Source organism: Aegilops tauschii, chromosome 5, assembly GCF_002575655.3.
Source record: "Aegilops tauschii subsp. strangulata cultivar AL8/78 chromosome 5, Aet v6.0, whole genome shotgun sequence".
Taxonomy (NCBI): domain Eukaryota; kingdom Viridiplantae; phylum Streptophyta; class Magnoliopsida; order Poales; family Poaceae; genus Aegilops; species Aegilops tauschii.
The window spans coordinates 9,768,577-9,789,549 of record NC_053039.3 but is presented as its reverse complement, the minus strand read 5'-3'; the positions used below and the strand labels follow the sequence as shown (position 1 = coordinate 9,789,549).

General features: G+C 45.4%; 2 protein-coding genes across 2 annotated transcripts; both read left to right on the top strand.

Moving 5' to 3' along the window:
- Positions 1-266: 266 nt before the first annotated feature.
- Positions 267-3,158, top strand: LOC109755206 (uncharacterized). Its single transcript, XM_020314105.4, has 2 exons — positions 267-1,508; positions 1,740-3,158. Exons 1-2 carry the CDS (start codon positions 333-335, stop codon positions 2,910-2,912), a joined length of 2,349 nt encoding a protein of 782 aa, XP_020169694.1. The 5' UTR covers positions 267-332; the 3' UTR covers positions 2,913-3,158.
- A 14,180-nt stretch (positions 3,159-17,338) lies between these two features.
- On the top strand, positions 17,339-19,710 carry LOC109755204 (probable E3 ubiquitin-protein ligase EDA40). The gene is made up of 2 exons (XM_020314103.3): positions 17,339-17,446; positions 17,571-19,710. Exons 1-2 carry the CDS (start codon positions 17,401-17,403, stop codon positions 18,977-18,979), a joined length of 1,455 nt encoding a protein of 484 aa, XP_020169692.2. The 5' UTR covers positions 17,339-17,400; the 3' UTR covers positions 18,980-19,710.
- Positions 19,711-20,973: the final 1,263 nt, after the last annotated feature.

Here is a 20,973-nt window from a genome sequence, read left to right as displayed (position 1 = left end):
CGTGACGTGTCAAGCACATGCTTCAAGATCCGTGCCAATTGATCTAACGGTACAAAATGCGTTCGGCCCGAATCTTTATAATCGTGACGTTCGGGCGTTATCGTTCCGTTAATATTTTGATAGCCAATTTTATGGTTAAGCTTGATCCAAAATACAGAACGGACTGAGATGGTAATTAAGAGGCAGGCTAGCTGCATCCATCCAACTATAAATCAGGCATCGGAGAGCCCCATCTAACCACACAACCACAAGCCAATCGATCATATCAAGTGAAGAAGAGCTAGCCTCTTCTTCTTCCTCCTCCTTTCTTAAGCTTTCTCTTGGTCGCCATAATGGGGGAGAGCCGCGGCAGCATCTCCTTCTTCGGGACCTACAGGCCACCGGTGCCCCTGGGCATATTCTCCTGCCCCGTTGATCCGCCCCCATCCTCTTACAAGGACGAGCTCCTCCTCACCGACGACCTCTCGTACAACCAGAACGGCCAGCCCGTCCCGGCCGCCGCGCTCAAGGAGATCCTGGCCTTCATGGGAAAGAAGAACCCCAAGGTGGCCTCCGACTGCGGCGTCACCCTGGAGGACGTGGCCAAGGGCACTGTCACCGGCCTGGTCTTCGTCTCCGAGAGGGACCGCGGCCTCGAGACGCTGCACCTGGCCCTGCGCCGCCCCGCCACCGGTCAGGTGGTGAAGGTGCTGAGCCTGCTGGGCGACATCTACGGCGTGGACGGCGGCGTGCGCATGGAGGACAGCGGCTGCATCGCCGGTGGCTTCACGGTGAACGGCGGACGCCGCACCGTCGGCTACTCGCTCGTGTACGTCTCCACCAAGGAGCCGGCGAGAACACGGCGCACCCCGTGGACCGTGGTGTACAGGACCGACCTTGCCGACGGCAAGACCGAGCGACTCACGCCACTGGGCCAGTACGACCTGAGCCCGGCCGTGTCGCCGTCCGGGAAGATGGTGGCGGTGGCTAACTTCCACGGCAACAGGTGGAACGGCGAGATCGAAAATCTGAAGACCCAGATCGTGATCATGAACGTGGACAAGAGGGCGCAGGGAAGCTTGGACCGTAAGGTTGTGATCAAGGATGGCGGCTGGCCAACGTGGGGCAGCGACAACATCATCTTCTTCCACCGTGGGGTCGACTCGAAGCCGCCCTCCAACACCGCAGCATGGGCCGTGTACCGGTACGACATCGCCGCCGGCAAGGAAGATTGGGTAACGCCGGCGGGAATGGACGCCATGACCCCGGCGGCCATCAGCGAGACCAGAGTGGCAGTGGCGTTCATCGGGGAGAAATCCAAGCAAGTCCAAATGCAGGTGGAGCGCGAGGAGTCGCAGTACCGGCACATCCAGATCTTCGACACAGCCATGCCGGAGAAGCCGCCCGTGAAGATCACCCAGATGATGAGGAAGGAAGGGGACCACTACAACCCCTTCGTGCTCGATGGCGGCAGCCGCATCGGTTACCACCGCTGCAGAACCGATAAGCTACTACCCATCACGATCAAGGTCTGGCTTCTATCCATGCATCTCTAGATCTCAGTTGACCGAGATTTAACCAAGTTTCAGTCACGTGGCATAACATATAAAAAACAAATAAAAAATTGTAGGGATCTGTGCAGGTAAGATCTGATGCATGCATATGATTAGCATTGACTGAGACTTGGTTAAGTCATAGTCGACTGACATTTAGCATTCTAGTATTAACATATCATCTACGTACATATGAACGCATTGCAGGATAATAATGGTGGTGAGAAGAAGAGCACAAGCATCGAGAGGAAGTTCGACAAGGTGCAGTCGCACCAGCCGGACGTGGGGCTGTTCAGGGTGACGGGCGTGTTCCCGTCCATCTCTAAGGACGGGAAGAAACTGGCCTTCGTGGACAACGAGTTCAAGGCAGTGTGGCTGGCCGACAGCCAAGGAGGCCTGCGCATCGTGTACAAGGTGAGGAAAGAGAAGAGTGTCTTCTCGACGTCGTGGAACCAGAACGACAAGCTGGACACGCTCTACGTCTGCGAAGGCCCGGCCTTCACCATCAAGGAGCCGGTGCAGATCATGAGGATCCCCGACGTGTCCGCCCCCGGGAGGCGGAGGGCTCTGGCCCTCACCGACAAGCCGTTCAACTGCGCCTTCCCGTCCACCAACGCCGACGGGGACAAGCTCGTGTTCCGCTCCAGCAGGGACAGGGTAGGAGGGGAGAGGAAGCACAAGAACCTCTTCATCATCGACGCCATCAAAGGGGAGGCTCTCGGCGTGGACCAGCTCACGGACGGGCCGTGGACGGACACCCACTGCAGCTGGTCGCCCAGGGAAGGCTGCGACTGGATCGTCTTCTCCTCCTCCGGCAGGCCGGAGAAGGACGTCTTCAAGCCGGCAGACGAGCCGGAGCTGGACCACGGCCTCGACCCGGGCTACTTCGCCGTCTACCTCGTGAGCGCCAAGGACATGGTCAAGGGCATGGTGCCGGCGCCGGTGCGGGTGATCTACAGCGCGCCCACCATCGCGGGTCACATCAACCACCCCGTGTTCAGCCCCGACATGATGAGCATCGTCTTCGCCGCCGACCTCGCCGCCGTCTCCGCCGACCCCATCTCCATGCCACACTTCACGCACTCGGTCAGGCCCTACGGCGACATCTTCTCCGTCAACCTCATAGACACGGAGGATGACATGGCCAAGAACAAGGACATCCAAAAGTTCCACCGCGTCACGCACAGCCGCTACGAGTACTCCACGCCTACATGGTCCGGCCGTGCCGACGACGAGCTCGACCCCAACACCAAATGGAAGATGCTGGAAAGCTGGCACGACGACTTCCAGCCCCGGTGCCCGTACGTCGGCGGCCAAGCTGGCCAGAAGGAGAGCTGGCACATGACCGGACACCTCTCCATCGATAAGAGGTGCTGCTAACTCAACATCACGTACGGCAGCAGGAGTGCAGGACCAGGGTCTCCATCCGGCCCTTTCGTTTTCATCAGCCTTCAAACCAAACCATGCATGCTATCCTAGCTCTACCTGCACTTATTTTATGTTGGTCTTGTCCCTCCTCTTATGGTTGTCTCGTATGCATGCATCCAACTACCTGGAGGAGAAGGTTTCTTTCCGGTTTCATGTCCTTGTTGTTTTTTGCGCATGTAATAAATAAAGTAAGTCCTTGTTGTTTTTTTATCTGTTTTGTAAAGAATGTTTGCCTTGTGCCGTGTGATCCTTTTTTACTGTATGCCTCCCAGTCCCGCGCAAAGTTGCGATGTGCCTGGGTCTGTGATGGCACTGGCGACCCAAGGTGGTGCTATAATCCGCGACCGGCGAGCTGCAACCGGCATGGGAGCAGTGTGCTACAACCCGTGACCGCCGGAGCTCGCCAGGGCTACGTCATAACCACCATGGCGTCATCATGCCTCGCCGGAGCTGCACGCGCATGAGCCAGGAAGTGGAGATGCGGGAGTCCTGTGGCAAAAGGGGATTTTTTTTCCCGTTTGCATTGACCGAGACCTGTGCAGGGAAAAAAATAGGAATCGTACGGTTCTCAACGGCTCCATCGTGCAACGCGCGGTGACGGGCGGAAATTTGGGCCGGTCCACCGGTGCCTTGCGTCGCCCTTTCTAATTATACCATGACTGTGTTCTGTGAGGATATAAAATTGTCTTTTGTGAGTATACAGGATAATATACACAAATATACAAGGGCTTGATCTAGGGAGACATCGCTACTTTGTGTACACCTCCTTGACTACATAATAAATGTAAATGGGCATTCGATCTCAATCACATTCAACCAACAGCTCTTTGCACGTTACTCTGGCTGATAGTTATTTCCCAACAACAACAACAACAACAACAAAAGATGAGGGATGTTAGTGATTTTGAAAGCCTTCTCCAATACGGCAAAAAACCGCTCAATTCTTCCATGTTCCATCATAAAAATAAGTATTGTCCAACTTACTGCTCATACGTCCACACAAAAGAATACAATGTACATTATGTTTTTTACAGTACAAAGACTTTATTCCTCAAATAATGGTCATATTATTCACAAAGAGGTGAGAAATAAAATCGGGGATTTCAGCATCCCATGAACCATGCAGTTTGGAGCTAAAAGAATGCTTTGCTAATGCACCCGCTACTTGGTTAGCCTCTCTGTAGCAATGTTTGAAATTGATCTTTGTAAAATCAATGGAAAGTTGCTTGCATTCAGCAACAATTGTAGCCTCCGATCCCAGGCAGTCATCCATAAGCTGGACTGAATCAACCGCAAATGAGCTGTCGGATTCTACTTCTGCCCTGTTGTATCCTAGACTTGCCAGAAGATACATTCCGTTCCTTATTGCTTGAAGTTCAGCAGCATTAACATCGCGCACATGTGGTATGAACCATGATGCCGCAACGATAAAATCTCCATGTTCATCATGCACAAGCTCCACTAGCTCCAGACAAGGTATCTGCATGATACGACGCATCTACGTTTACCTTTACCGTACCATGAGCAGGTTTCTTCCACATGTGATTGCTTGTCCTAGGGTGTAACTTAATCTATACAAAAACCACTATACATGATGTTTGTTTCTTTAATCTGCAAGCTGCGTGTGACTGGAGTTGGAATTTGTAACCGAAGAAAGACCGACTAAGTCATATATCTGGAGTCTTAGTTAGTTATTATTAGGTAGGAAGAAAGTTTTCATACTCGACAGTTTATTATACTCAAAAATTTATTGTAAGATAGGCCTCGAACATGTGGTAACCAAGACCGATCGAGCCACGTGCATCTGACCGCCGAGTCGGAAATTATGTAACTGAAGAAAGACCGACCGAGTCATCTATGTTTGGAGTCTTAGTTTGTATTCTTAGCCAGCCACAACCTATTCATACTCGATGGTCTATTGAAAGATATAAGGCTTCACTAACTTTTGCTTATTTAAGACTTGCGAGAGCTGCTTCTAACCAATTGCATGTGGAATATATCAAATAACTTAACTAACTTGGAGGGTTGGAGAGATCAATTTGAGACTGGTACCACTGTCGCGTGCACGCCACTGCTTTAGCCCCAAGCCCCGTAACCAAGTGCTACCTACTGGCCTTGGTCGAGCCAGTGCCACGGTATTGGATGTCGAGGCACAAGGGAAACCCTAGGGGGGCCTAATTTGGTCTAAGTGTTGAATCTATCATGTATCGGAAAATGGAGCTAAAGACCACACGATTCTTAGTTCATTATTGGAGGAAACTCAATTGAAAACCTTGGGAAGGGAAAATTATATGTCTAACCTACGTCTAGAGCGCTACGGAAGCTGGAAAGGTGAGTAGACACATGGTACAACACATAGGAAAGCACAACCCTGAGGACCATGATCCATGTCATCGTCTATCGTATATCGCACCGAACCGGATGACTACGAGGGAACCTTCCCTTATGCAATGTCGAATGTCCACAAGCATGACTTCCAATTCCGCCTACACAAGTCAATGGCATGCCGACTAAATCCATGTGACAAAATGTCAACACCACATAACACAGCAACACCACCTCCTTGACCACCTGCAGGCCCCCTCCATTGTCGATTGCTCCCCGTTGAAGCTCGATTCCGCAACACCATGTGGCACCGTCCACAAGAGAAATTCCAACATCATAGGTCACTTCACGTGCAATGCAAGTCGGACCACCAGCAATAGTGAGGGGAAGTAACAAGTGGGGGAAGGTCACAGCTACTGGCTCTAGTTTCCGCCCGTGTCGTCTCCTGTTAGGCAAATCGGGACCATGTTGGGTTTTTGCTTTAGATTATTCAAGTGGAGCAAGCCAAACTTCCATGACATGATTATCATTTATAGTATAAATATGTATCCAGCAAGATCTCAGGTAGACAGGTACTCAATTGCGTAACTTGAAGTTTCACTACTGTAGTAATATCGATTGAGGCAAAAACAGAGGGTTTTCCCTCGAGCTTGAGTTTTTATGTTTGCTACCTACCTAGTTTCTTTGTTCTTTAAAGAACAAAGCCAACTTACTTATGTACGATTTAATAGAAATTAATCATTCCAATAATATGCTAAGCAAAACATATCAATTTGTATACCCAATATCCTCTTATCTAATGCATGGCTGGCTTGCTAGCTTCTGGTCGTAATTATGTGTTCAGGTTTTGTTAATTACTATCATCATGTGCCGACAAACTTCTCGAAAAAAAATCATGTGCCGACAAACTGTAAAAGTTGTCAAGCGCATGCAAGCTGCCTTTGCCTAGTGCCCGACAGTCAAGTCTTTAGAAGTATTATGGTCATTGCAATCTAGTTTAGCTGGAGATTTCTTTATTTGTACTTGATGTCATTTGTAGTACTTCTTCACACACACAAAAACTGTCCAATATCCTTTTTCTAATTGTCCATGATGTATGCGCTTGCATGCGTGTGCGTGTATGTTAATGTGTCATTTTCCAGTGGTATGTAGCAAACCTCCCATTCTATTAATCAAAGATTGCCCCTAGACGGTAGCAAGGGACAGTTGGACCAGGTGCACAACTTCTTTCTAATTATGCCATGACTAGCTGTTGTGAGGATATGACAGTTATCTTTTGCGAGTACGTAGGATAATCTGCAAATATACAATGGTTTGATCTAGTGGCGACATTGCTATTTTGTGTACACCTCCTTGACTACATAATAACTGTAAATGGGTATTTGATCCCAATCACATTCAACATCTCCATGCACTTACTCCAGCTGATAGTTATTTCCCAACAACAAGAAAAGATGAGGGATCTTAGTGATCGATAAGAGGTGCTGCTGACTGGAATGATACCAGGGCATTCCAGGGACGGTCTCTACACCCACCACACCAGTTCATCCGGCTTTCGTCCCACATATGCTCTACCTGTGTTGTGCTTAATTTCTGTGTGATAGTCTCATGCATGCATCCAACTAGGGTTCCTCGAACTACTCCCTCCGTTCATAATTATAAGTCTTTTTAGAGTTTTCCAATACGGACTACATGCGGAGGAAAATTGGTGAATCTACACTCTAAAATATGTCTATATACATCTGGATGTAGTTTATATTGAAATCCTTATAAAGACTTATACTCTAGCGCCTGCTGGAGTCGGTTTCTTCCCATTCGTGATGTACGCATGGGCATGCAATAAATAAAAGTCTGAGTAAATGCTTTTCGATTTGTACTATACTAGATAATTGTTTGTGCCTTGCAACAGCGCAGTCATATTTATGAAACATGACCTTCAAAAGGCAACTAATATGCAGTTGATTTTGTGTCTTTTTGAACAACGGTTAGGTATAAAAATTAATTTTCATAAAAGTGGGCTCTTCTATTTTGGTAAGGACAAAGTGGAGGAGAGTTGGTATAGCCAACTGTTTGGCTGTGAGGTGAGAGCCCTTCAGTTTACGTATCTCGGAATTCTCATTCATCACCGTAGGCTCACTAACAAAGACATAAAATGATTGAAGATTGTTTCAAAAAATAAGCTCACGGTTGGAAGTGTAAGCTCTTGTCATATGGAGGACGGCTTACCCTCGCCAACGCTGTTCTTACTAGCCTACCAATGTGTGTGCTCTCCTTTTTTGAGATACCTAGGGGTATTAAAAAGGCTAGAATTTTACTAGGCTAGCTAGGTTCTTATGGCGAGGAGCAGAAGCACTTGCTAAATGAAATATTTTGTGTAGGACTAAAAATCAAGGTGGGTTGGGCATTGAAAACTCCACTCCACGATAAAGGTCTTACTCATCAAATGGCTGCATAAGCTGCTTAACGATAAAGGTCTTTGGAAAGAGTTGTTGCACAATGAATACCTCCACTCCACGATGTCCCAAGTCGATGCAAAGCCTTTTGATTCGCCGTTTTGGAAGGGTTTGAATGTGAAGTCTTCATTTTTTAGGATGGGATCCTTCAAGCTTGGTGATGGTCAATCAACGAGTTTCTGAGAACATGCCTGGCACTCCATTAGCTCTTCAATACCACGTGCTTTACGACATTGCTTTTAGGATGGAGGCCTTGGTGACTTCTGTTCTGGGGGCTAGCCCATTGAATATTCCATTTCGTAGAGCTTTACTTGGTAACAAATGGACTAGCTAGGTGGATCTATTTAGTTAGTAGGTTGGTGTCGATCAACCTAACTCACACGCTAGATACGTTCCAATGCAGGTTGACTACCAGTGGTGTCTTCACCGTGAAGTCTATGTATGCGGAGCTCATAAATTTTGGGCTTATTTTTCGAAGAAAGCATATCTGGAAAACAAAAGTCACTTCTAGAATCAAAGTTTTCATGTCTTTCTTGCAGAGAGGTAGTTCTAAACAACCACAATATTGCAAGATATAACTGGCAGGGAAGCACAAAATGTTGTTTTGTTGATCAAGTTGAAATGATTCATCATCTATTCATATCATGCCCGTTTGCTACACTTATTTGGCTCACAATTCCTATTACTTTTAATTTATCACCATCAACAATTATGTCAATTTTGGTTTGTAATTGGTTGGGAGGTATTAGTTTGAAGGGCCAAATCTGTGTGGTAGTTTGTGCCACTCTTTGGGAAATTTAGAATTGCCGGAATGAGTATGTTTTTAACAGATCATTTATTTCTCTTTTTTGTTGGTTATCTTCAGAACTACGGCATCAATCCATGTGTGGTCATCATTGCAACATATGCACGCATGGGAGTCTATGGCTTTCGGTGCAGCTGCCTGAAAATGGGTGCATGGGGTTTGTCCAAACAGTTTGGCTACGTGCCAATAGAAGATTATGTGGATGAGCAATGTAATCTTGTTTCTACCGTCAATGTCCTGTTTTGCTACAAAAAATTGGACTCAGTAGCTTAGATTTATTATATGTTCAATAAAATGATTTTGTGCATCATATGGTGAAGAGCCCGTGGTTATCCCCTTTCGGAAAAAGAAAAAAAAATTAATGTAATTGCATAGAAAATAGATTTTTATTCGATAAGCATGTACTGACTTAACAAAGAAACTACTCCCTCCTTTCTGGTTTATTATCCCTACGCATATCCCTAGATTAACAATTTGGCCAACATTTTTTGAACACAGTACTAACGCAGATGCTCACATACACGAGCATACACTAAACCATGTGAACGCACGCACGCACACCCTAGCCATGTGAGCACCTCCGAGATACTGAGCTAGCACAACACCTTTAGATTAACAAGGTCACGAAATGCCCCTTGTAGTCAAAAGGAACGTCTCCTCCCACTGTAGAACATCATCGGAAAGCCTAAAATAAATTCAGGAAAATGCGAGCACCAGTGCACGGTCTACTACTTGAACTCTGGTGGGTTGATTCCATCACTAGGAACCTAATCACCTGAGCTAGGTTGAGTTCGCATTTGACCAACATGTTGGTTGGGAGATCTTAACCATAGCCTGAAAGGCCAAATCTGCGTGGGAGTTTCTGCCATTCTTTGGGCAATTTGAAATTGCCGGAATGAGTGTGTTTTTAAGAGGTCTTCTATTCCTATTGAAATCTAAAAATTTGTACTCCAAGTACCTCCTTCCACTAATCACAAACAACAATAGAAAAATCACGAATAGAAGACACGGGCAGGAGCGCAGTCGACCTTGGGGTTGATTCATTGCCAATGGAAGAAGCGGAGTAGAAGCAGAAGATTGCACCCCGTGCGGCAAGCCAAGAAGATTGTGATTGGTTATCTTTTTCCCCGTCTCTATAGAATAAGTCTATTACATTTTTTAGGGGAGTCTATCTATTACATGGGCTAACATGGTAACATCATGTACATATGGAAACCGATAATTGGGGGGGCCCTTCGTACCCCCCCCCCCCCTAGGGTCGGCCCTGGCGTCACAATGGAATCACCTATCCCCTAGTCGACACAACTTTTAGTGTTTTTGGGTGGACGGGCCTCAATGAACTCCCATTCTCCACCAATTGTCACGTCATCGCTATTTTGTGAGATGGTGTTGTCGTCCAGCTCATGCCCTCTTGGAGATCCAGCAGGAGCTACCTTTCCTCCTAGTGTTGGGTGTGTCGCATGTTCTACTTTGGCTACTTGATTTCCATGCAAGCTCGGCTGGTGAGCTTCATCTTCTTGGTATTGGCTTGGTTGATCATTGCCCTTTGCCGACAGAGCACTATGTTTGCAGAGTACTCGGTGTGTGGTGTGATCATTGAGTTTGTTGCCGAGGTTCATGTTCTCGATCTTGTCTTGGTTTTGTAAGGTTCTTCAATGTGTTGGTCGTGTGAGGTTGGTGTATGTGATATAGTCACGGTCGAGGAAAGCCCTTCGATTGTGTCAAATACATTCATTGGCTTATGGGTGCTCAGAATCGTTCCATTTGACCGATGAGTAGCAGGTGATATTTGATGCAGTTTGTGTTGTCTCATTAGTGTGATGCCCTTCGACAGTGTCGGAGGAACTCCTCCATGTATTGCAAACGTGGGTGTGTGTATGTGTGTGTGTGTGGGCACACGTGTGTGCATGTGCATGTGTGTGGGTGTGTGTGTGTGCGCGCGCGCGCGCATTTGTGTGTGTGTTCCCTTCTCTTCCTTAGTTCCCATGTGCTTCTAGCTCACTTGAGCCCATCTTGTAATGGTGCAAATCCTTATCCAGGTTTGTATGCTCTCATCGGATGACTATTCAAAAAACATGTTTGAGTTTTTCTTTCCTCTGCAGTCTACCTAGCTCGACAAAAATTGCTCCATGCATATATGCCGCCAAGATGTTTTTCTCTTTGCAAGAAAATTGATTATATTTTTCAAGAACAAACATGTTCAAGCTCTCATCTTCAAGCAAGAAGTTTTATGTCTATTAGCTAGCTGATTTCTTTGCTCCTCTGAAACAAAGCTAACTTCTTTGCTTAGGATTGTTAGAAATTAATCAGTCATATACCATGTTCAATGAAAAATAAACTTTCAGACCCCAATCTCTCCTTCTTTAATTAATGATTGGCTTGGCATCTTCAAGGGGTGCTGGGTTGTTTTTCTAATTAATGATAGTGTGCATAAAACCTTATCTTTGACCAGCTCCTAGCAGTCTAGTCTTGAGAAGTATTGAGGTCTTCCTGGTCTAATTGAGGCATGTACTGTGCAAACTAATATAACGTGATGTGATGAAATGTTTACTTGACAATACCATTGTTTAGGGCTTAATAGTGCACATTACTCATTCCTAGCATATCCATTTAAGGACACAAACCTCCTCTTTTTTTAATCCAAGAATGCCGCCTTAATTATGAATGTCAGACGTAGCAAAGGGCAGTTGTAGTGATGTGTACAAGTTATTGTCAATTATGCATGACCGTCAGCCGCCAGAATATGCGAATATACGTTGTATAATGTAGATAATTACAAAGGTTCGATCAAGTGGAGTCTCTATTTTCGTGTACACCTCCTTTGACTATATATAAAATGCGTGATGTAGTCTACGTGCTGTCCAAGTCTAGAAAACTATGAAGGTCTATCTGGTCTATATAATTAGGGATCCCAATTTTTCTGTAGACTTCCTTGACTGCATATTAAATGACGTGATGAGATTATGAGTGTGATAGCTAGCTAAATATTTCTGTACATGTAAATGGGTGTTCGATCGTATGTAGTCACCTCAACAGCTTTGCGCATGTTACTATCACTGATGGTTGTTTCTTATCGAAAGATCAGGATATGTTAGTGAATGAGAGAGCCCTCTGCGATAGGGCAAAGTATTGTTCAACTTGCTGCTCATATGTCCACATGAAATAATAGCATGCACATTGCGTTTTATGTGTTGATTTGCATCAGCTTAAGGCTACGTGCATGTGAATGTCGAGTTGGAGTATTTGTAACTGGAGAAAGACTGACCGAGTCATCTATTTGGAATCTTAATTAGATTCTTAGCCAAATACAACCTATACACAGTTTCACACTCGACAGTCTGTTGTAAGATATAGCCCTCGATCTCATGGTCACTAATTAGTTTTTCTAACACAATACTCCCTCCGTCCCAAAATAAGTGTAACACTTATTTTGAGATGGAGGGAGTGCTTGCAAAAGCTGCCTCGAAGGCAATTGGCTGGTAAATTTATCGAATGACAAGATATTAATTTGGGCATGATGCGCTCCCGCTCCCACCCTATGCCACTTCCTTTGCCCACACTCAACCACCAAGCGCCACCCTAGTTACCGGCCACTACACCTTCTGCCAATGAACAAGGGGGTGCGTCGTGTGCAGGTCAGCATGTTGAATCCGTCCTGTAGCAAAAAAAATGACCTGAAAACACATACAAGGCTCAAGTAATCATCTGAGAAAAACCAAGCGTTAAAACCTGACGAGACAAAAATACATAGTTAAACTAGGCCTAAAGCACCGCCAAACGGGCACACGGTAGCAAAGATAACCTGGCAAAAAACATAAGCAAAGCACACCTCTAAAGACCACAATCCATGTCATCGTCCATAGCCAGTAGCACCAAAGACTCAATTACAACCATCCAAGCTGACAATCCCGTCGAGGACACCGAATCGCTATAACCATGACTAGCAGCCCCACCAACACAAGATAGAGAACTTAGACCTTGAACTGGATTATCTTTTTATGTCGACTAGCTAGCTTTTTTTTTCTTCATGAAACAAAAGCTACTATATTTTGGATTAAGTAGAAATTAATCATTCATGTCCAAGGAAAAATATCAACTTGCGTACTTAATATTTCCTTCTTTAATGCATGACTAACTTGGTAGATTCGTATTGTGGTGGTTTTTCTAATCAATTACCGTGTGCTGACAACAATACAATTTGTCTTTAGCCAGAGCCCATGCATGAGTCTTGTCTTAATAAGTAAGTACTGAGGTCTTACCGGCCTAGCTGAGGCTCTCTATATACTTTTTTTTACAATAAATACCATGATATATTTATAGTAGAGAATTGTACATGATAGAGATACATAAGCTAACAACAGCGAATACGAACTAAAGTCTAAAAGGAACGAGCAAATCTTCGAGATCTTCAAACTCTTTCTTCTTCCATGACACAATCTTGTACTTTTCTGACGGCAGCTGTAGGAAAATAACAAAGGTATCAAACCATAGACATGTAAATACCAATGTGGGTTCTCCCATAGTTTTAATTTGAGCCGCAATGCCAAGGTTGCGATGCACGCACGCAGCCATTAAAGTAATCAACCCAACATCGGCAGGAGTACCAACACCAGTATTCCAGGGACAAAAAACCGAACAGCCATGTCAACGTCGCTGGGAGCCGAGAATACGAATCACCATTGTCGAGGACGTAGCAGTCGGGACATATACTACGAGGACAATCCTCCTCGCGGCGACCATGAGGAAAAATCCAAAACCGATCTGATGAAGCAAGATCTGAAGGACCATACCTAGACAATTTTAATCTTCCAACACCACCATTGACGTCGAGAAGGAGATCTCGTTGTCGAACGAAGGGATGAACATTACTTATTGTAGACGATGCCATCCCCAAAGAAGAAGACGACGACTACCAAAACCCTAAACCAATCTAATGAAAACACTACTATTATTAGGAACTCCACTCATAGATCGGGTTTCCCACCCTTCCCGGCACCGGCGAGGCTGGCCGAAGGAGGGGGGACCGATCTATGGTGAAGGCGGAGGTGCTTGGCGGCGGCTAGGTCTTCTCCCACGAGCTAACTGACTTTTTAGGCTCTCTATATACTAATATAATGTGGTGTGATAAAAATTTATCGCAACGTATCCTCTATAATACTAAGCTCCCTAGTTTTAAAGAGTCCACATTCAATTGAGATCTCCAATTAGGATTGGGTCACCCGATTTTGACCGGGTCAACAATTTCTCAAAGCTAACTCTTTCTATTCTTTTATGTCATACACTATACTTCCCAATTTTTAAGGCTCACAATTAATTGAGGTCTTCAATTTAGAATTGGATCAGCCTGATTTTGACCGGGTCAACAATTTCTCAAGAGCTCTCCCATTCAATTCTTTTAATTACATATATTTCCATTTTGATGCTCTTTCATGCAATTGAGATATTCAATTTTGGTTTTGGCTTACAATTTTGATCGGGTCAACAATTTTTCAAATCAATCAGCAGCAAGCGCCCTATAAAAATATGTCAATCCCGCGCACCCTCCCACCACCTAGAGAAAAGAAGCATCAGCATGTGATACTGTAACACCAATATAGTGCATGCAGACCAACGCATAAATTTCCTCACATAAATATACGTTGGTTAGCGGATAAAACATAACTACACCACAAAAGACACATCAAATCACCGCATAATAAATAAAAATAAAACACACACCTTCATCTCCTCACCCGTCAAACTAAATTTTCCATCAGTTCCAAACTATAAAGGGTACTATTTTTTGGAGGGTGAATTTTCTTTAACTTTGAACAAGTTCAGATCAAAAAATATCGACATGCACAATATTAAACAAAAAGTATGGAAATTCATTCCATGATGAATCTAATCGTACCGATTTCATATTATGAATTTTGATATATTTCTCTACAAATTTGATCAAACTTAAAAGGCTTGACTTTTCAAAAAAGTAATACACATTATATTTTGAAACAGAGAAGTAATTCTTTTAAGAAACCCAACAACACCAACGGCGAAGCAAAGCGCGCCCAACCCTTCTAGTACTAACTAATTCCCATGTGTAGGACTTGGTACAAATTACTCTTTCCTACAATTCATCGTATATATAGAAAATTCAGGTTACCTACACCAAACTTCCCTTTTATTAATCCATGATTGTTCTGTTAACTAAAAATGTTAGGCAATAGCTAGTGGACAATTGTAATGGGAGGCAGCGGTGGAGCCACGCCCTGGACCTGATCCTTGGGCGTAGGTTTTTTCGCCCAGCTATTACTTATACTCCCTCTGGTCCTTTCTACTTCGCATATTAGATTTGTATCAAGTCACACTTTGTAAATTTGACAGAATTTGAATGTCTACGATACCAAATATATATACTATGAAACTACATTTCATAATGAATCTAACAATATTGATTTGGCATTGTAAATATTGATATTTTTTATAAGTTTGGTCAAAGTAGAGATACTTTGACTTCGGAAAACTTATATACAAACTAAAAAGGACCAGAGGGAGTACTTACATAGATTTTTGTATGGGCCCGGGGTTCAGGCAGCCCAGCACAACCAAACAGGACAAGTGAACTGGTTGGGAACAGCTAGCAAACGATCTTGTACATTTCCATGTCCACCTAGCTCTCCACCACTGAACACACGGGCACGACCAAGGCATGACCTAGCTCGCAACCTCCAATGCTCATGTCTCGCCGTCCGCGAGCGGCCACCCTCCTCCCTAGCATCCCTAGTCATTTTATTTACACCGAAAGAAATGTCAATGTGAACCAGGCATTTGCAGACTAGTACAACTGGACCAATAAAACACTAGTCTATCTTGCATCTAAAATCAACTAAAAATCAGATGACGGTTTCTTTCTTTACAAGTTAATCGATATCCTCCGTAGTTTGTTGTGTATTGTCTACTATTCTAATGTTCTGTGTAATGTCAAACTGAGCTAAATTTTAATTGAAAGAATTGTGTGTGTGTGAATGAACCAGCTGTATGTATTGTTGAACTAAAGAGTGATTCACTTTTGTGTCAATTTCATTTCATGTTGTAGAAATACAATATGAAGAGATATTTTTCATTAGTGCCCGAGACGGAAGTGTGTACACCCGGGCTTTCAGCTCTACGGAATCAAGACACCGATGAAGCAAACCATTAATTTGGTACTCTTTTTTAATCTCATAATGTTCTTTGTAGTTTTTGTCATGTTTTGTCTATTTTGTTGTATCGTGAAGCGTTGAGTTTAAATTCTAAACTTATTGTGCAATTCCGCTAGTTTTGTATATTTTTGTACGGGGTATTTTTTTGAGATAGTTTTAGTCTTATGGACACTAAGTTTTCCCCTCGTGCTGAAGGTAAATTGGGCCCGGCTTGCTCCAATCCTGTCTCTGCCACTGATGTGAGCTGCACATTTTATTGGAAATCAACCCCCAACCTGTGTTGTAGGAATATGAAAATTGTCTTTCGTTGCTAATATAATTCAGAAAGATGTAGGTTCAATATATCTAATCTAGGCACCGTGATTTCCATGTACACATCCTTGGCTATGTAACTAATTTGTGATGGATTTTATTTATGTAGTCTACTGTCTGCACTTTTTGTTTAGTGCCAATAGAATAGCATCAAATAATTTCATAATAACCATATCCGTACTAATATTTCACATGGAATATTCTTATTATTGCAATTAGAGTAAATTCCACTTTTTACCCCCAAAATATGCACTTGTGACAGAGAACATCACAAATCGGGTTTCTGTCAAATTTTTACCACTAATTTAAAGATTCCTTCCACATCCACCCCCACCCCCCCCCCCCACCCCTGGACACAAATTGCCCCCAAATTTACTATTCATACCAATTTGGTGCTGATTTGGCATGCCACATCATCGGTTTTCAATTTTCGTTTGTTATGTTTCTTGTTTTCATACAACGTGAACCGGCTAATCTGTGGTGCACCGAACCGGACCCGGCGACCGCTCCCAGCTGGTCTGGCCGCACTAGGTCGCCTTGCCTGCTCGCATGGAATATTCTTATTCTTGCAATATTTAACAGTAGTTTAAGCTTATAAACATCCACTGCCTCCATTTCAAAGTAATTTAATTTCTAACTTTCTCCCAGGCCACACTTCTTTGACTAGTAAACCGTCCATACAAAGTGTATTGATCCCAGGATCTTTTTTGCACGCCCTTGAACATCATGTATGTATGACGAAGTTTCACCAGTAAAGATGTTTTAGGTCTTTTGCAAACAAAAACTACAACTTCAGGGGATTCCTTTTAATATATACCCTGGATTCGAGGGGTAAGTAGTAAAAAAAAAGGGCATAATTTTGAGCACATTTTCCTTAGCCGTTTGTATGTTTGGACAGTTTTATAAATATCAGTACGATTTAAAAGGGTAAAACGTTTTTAAAAAATAAAGTATTCTAACAACCCAGTTCACCTAAGCTAAAATTTCTATGAAAAATTGAGCACATTTTAGTATTTGACAAACTGTTTCAAAGTCCACTTGCCAAAATTACTTTCCCTCTCCTATCTAGTACTCCCTCCATCCGAAAGTACTTGTCGAAGAAATAGATAAAAATGGATGTACCTAGAACTAAGATATGTCTAGATGCATCCATTCCTCCGACAAGTATTTCCGGACGGAGGGAGTACATAGCTATCTTGTTGTTTTTGAATGTTGCTAGCTATCTTGTTGTTGGATGTGTATATATATAGAGGTATCCCTGCCCATCTATCGATCACTCAGACAGACGAGCGACAGACAGACAGACATACAGAAGGTGTGCTGTGCTCTCTGCCTTCTTAGCGACCTTAGCAGGACCAGGCGGGATGGCGTCATTCGGAGACGATGAGAAGCCTCCTTCTCCGAATGCAGGTAGAGCTAGCTAGCTTAAGTATTCTGAATGCAAGCATGAATATTTCAACTCAATATATGTAGTTGATTCTTCAAGGGAATGGAGTTATCGATCGAGGATTATATGCCATGTGCACTTGTGCAGGTAGCAAAGATGGGCTGGTGACCATGGCAATTCCGGCGTACAACAGGAAAGATGTGGGGCTGACCAAGGACACATTGACGGCGATGGTGGAGATCAGGGCCACATCCTCCGCCGCCATGAGGGAGGGGCTGGACCTGGTGGCGGTGCTGGACGTGAGCGGGCACAAGATCGAGAGCGTGAAGAAGGCCCTGCAGTTCGTCATCATGAAGCTCACCCCCGTGGACCGCCTCTCCATCGTCACCTTCGACAGCACCGCCCGCAGGCTCACCCCACTGCGCTGCATGACGCAGGCTGCCCAGACCGACCTCAAGGCCGTCGTCGACGGCCTGCAGAACGGTGGCGGGACCGACATAATGGCCGGTCTCGAGCTGGGGCTGGCCGTCCTCCGCGGCCGCGTCCACACCGAATCCCGCACCGCCAACGTCTTCCTCATGTCCGACAGGCAGACGACCTCCGGCGACCCCAGGGAAGTCGACCCCGGCGAAGTGGCCGTCTACACCTTTGGTTTCGGCGCCGGCACGGACCACAAGCTGCTGAGCGACCTGGCCAACAAGTCCACAGGCGGGACGTACAGCGCGGTGCCGGACGGGACCAACCTCAGCGCGCCCTTTTCGCAGCTGCTCGGCGGCCTGCTCACGGTGGTGGCGCAGGACGTGCAGCTCACGCTCGAGCCCAACACCGCCGACGGCGACCTGGAGAAGATGACCGTGGCCCCGGGCACGGACTACACAACGATCACCGACGACAAGAGCGGCCTCATCACCATCAAGTTCGGCAGCCTCTTCAGCGGCGAAGCCCGCAAGGTGGCCGTCAACTTCACGCTCAGGGACAGTGACGAGACCGAGGAGTACGACGCCACCTTGGCCGAGGCGCGGCACAGCTACGCTGGCCAGAAGACGCGCCAGTCTCTCGAGGCCATCCTGATTGTGCGCACCCCGAACCCAAGCTCTCCCGCCGACGCCGGTGCTGTCGAGAACCGCTCCATGTTGGCCGAGGAGGTGCGCCGGCTGCACGCCGACACCATCAACGCCGCGAGCCTCCTGGCGGAGGCCGAGAGGCTGGAGGAGGCGCGGGAGAAGATCGTGGACGCGCAGAACGCGATGGAGGACATCGTGCTGCTGGATGACGGGGAGAACATGGTCAACGCGCTCCGCACCGAGCTGCTGCAGCTGCTCACCTTCATGGAGTCGCAGGAGCTGTACAACGAGCGGGGACACCCCTACGCCCTCGCCACCGTCACGTCTCACGGCCGCCAGCGCACCGCCGCGAGGGGTGACGAGGGGGAGGTCATCTCCCTCTATGCGACGCCGCGCATGACCGCCTACCTGGAGCAAGCCAAGAGCTTCGAGGAGAACCCAAAGGAGCCGGTGCCCACCGCCGACGACGACGTCGAGGAGGAGATTTCATAAAAAAAAAAAGTGACCCCTTCGCCGCCATCGCTGCCCCGCTCACGCCGACGGTAGCAACAATTAATTATGTATCCTTGCATGTATTTGTACGTCCTTACTTTCCCATGCTTTGTCTTTCCGGTTGCTTCGTAAGTCAAAAAAATGTTCCAAAATTTAAATATCTTTATGGGCTGCTAAAAAAGTAGCTTCATGTGCTAAAATTTTGGACTCGTCTCGTAATTAATAGTCCCATCCTGCTCTTTTAGATCAAAATACTAGCGACTTATATAGGTTCTCGAATTGCAAGAATCAAACAAGTCAAGGCAGAAAAAGAAAGGCGAGACCTGCCACATATATGTATCATCAATAGAAAACATCTATGAGGAAGGCTCACACATGCATGTAAGACCCATCAAAGGCTCATGAAATCCAAGAACATCAACGTTTGGATCTCCCAATCTGCATTGAGATGGATTCGATACTAGCGGTGAACATGTTGAATGACAGTGGCATGAACAGGTCTGTTTATGCGGCGCTGGTGCAGGAGATCATGCATTTGAAGTCTCTTCGTATGACTCGTATTACTCATATTAATCGTGGTCAAAACTGTGTAAGTGATTTCCTAGCTAAATTTGCTAAAACTGGTAGTAGAACCGTAGTTTGGTTGGGCTCTGGCCTCCAAGAAGTCATTGAGTTATGTAAGAAGGATTGTACGGTTGATGCTTGAGTAATATAAGTTTTTACCCGGAAAAAAAAACATGATGGGATCCAAGATCAACAGGAGGCCGATCGTGCTGAGGGTCCCGGCGTGTCCTAGGGGGGGAGGTCGGGTTGGTCTGCGGCGAGAAACTCAAACCATAACTGAGGAGATAACGTTGTGACGACAGAGTTATACATACGACACTCGAGTTAGACTAGACAAGCAGACGTGTGTTAGCTAGCTAGTTCATGTTGAGGATAAAAATCTTCTGAGTCCATCACGAACGTGTTAGCATGCTGAACTAGTTTTTTTAGTATTCAATTATACTCTGTTTACGGATAAGGATTAGATAATGTTGAACTATGGCCAACTCCTCGTCCGGCCACGTCTATTTGATGTGAATCAGACACAAATCGGATTTAATTGCAATCTTTGTGTTTTTATGCAGAATTTAAATTATTTATTATTATGACACTATGTAATTTATTTTGTTGTAAACTATATGCAACTAGTAGAATGCCCGCGCGTTGCTATGGGCTACAAGACATTCAAATAAATCAAATAAATGATTAAGGTCGTCTTGGAACTTGAGAAGATTATTTGTTTGGATATCAAAGGGGCGCCCAGTGGGTTCCCCAAATTTCAACCGTTTGGACAGTTCGAGCTCCCTCAAACCCAATCCATTTGTGAGGGAGAAATGTGGTTGTCCAGACTATCCGTCATGTATCTTCAACATGCGGTCCCAACACAAAAATCACACCCCACGACACACTCTTTCCTTTTCCTGTTGAACTCTCCCCTCCTACTTGTTTTCCCGTCGTAGTGGGATATTTCTTGCTAGGGCCTTCTCCTGTCAAACTGAATGATGCCCACCTAACCTTCTCACGGCGTCCTCTCTCCTTCATACCGTATGAAGACCAAGGAGGACTCCCCCACCAATCTCCCACTCTCCTCGCTGAACCCCTCCCTCCCTCCCCACCTTGTTCATGTCGATCGGCCACCGCCATCAAAGAGAAGGTGTGTGCCGACCGTGACGCCCCCAAGCCAAGAAGGCATATCTGATGGCTCCTGAGTCATTGACACGTTGTAACATGCAGTTAAATATTATGTTTTACCACAAAACAGAAATATGATGTCCGTTATTGGGCAGGCAACTGATACGCCACCATGTTCATTGTTAACTCTTGAAACAACTAACCGATATATTTACCCTTCTATCCTAACCAGAAATATATATGTTATTAACTTCTGGAGCAACCGATTAATGCATTTACCCTTCTATCCTAATCAAAAAACAATTTACGACTTGATGAAA

Coding starts and splice junctions, on each gene's coding strand:
- LOC109755206 (XM_020314105.4), top strand. CDS start 333: ATGGGGGAGAGCCGCGGCAGCATCTCCTTCTTCGGGACCTACAGGCCA. Junction 1,509..1,739: donor TACTACCCATCACGATCAAG/GTCTGGCTTCTA, acceptor AACGCATTGCAG/GATAATAATGGTGGTGAGAA.
- LOC109755204 (XM_020314103.3), top strand. CDS start 17,401: ATGGCGTCATTCGGAGACGATGAGAAGCCTCCTTCTCCGAATGCAG. Junction 17,447..17,570: donor GCCTCCTTCTCCGAATGCAG/GTAGAGCTAGCT, acceptor GCACTTGTGCAG/GTAGCAAAGATGGGCTGGTG.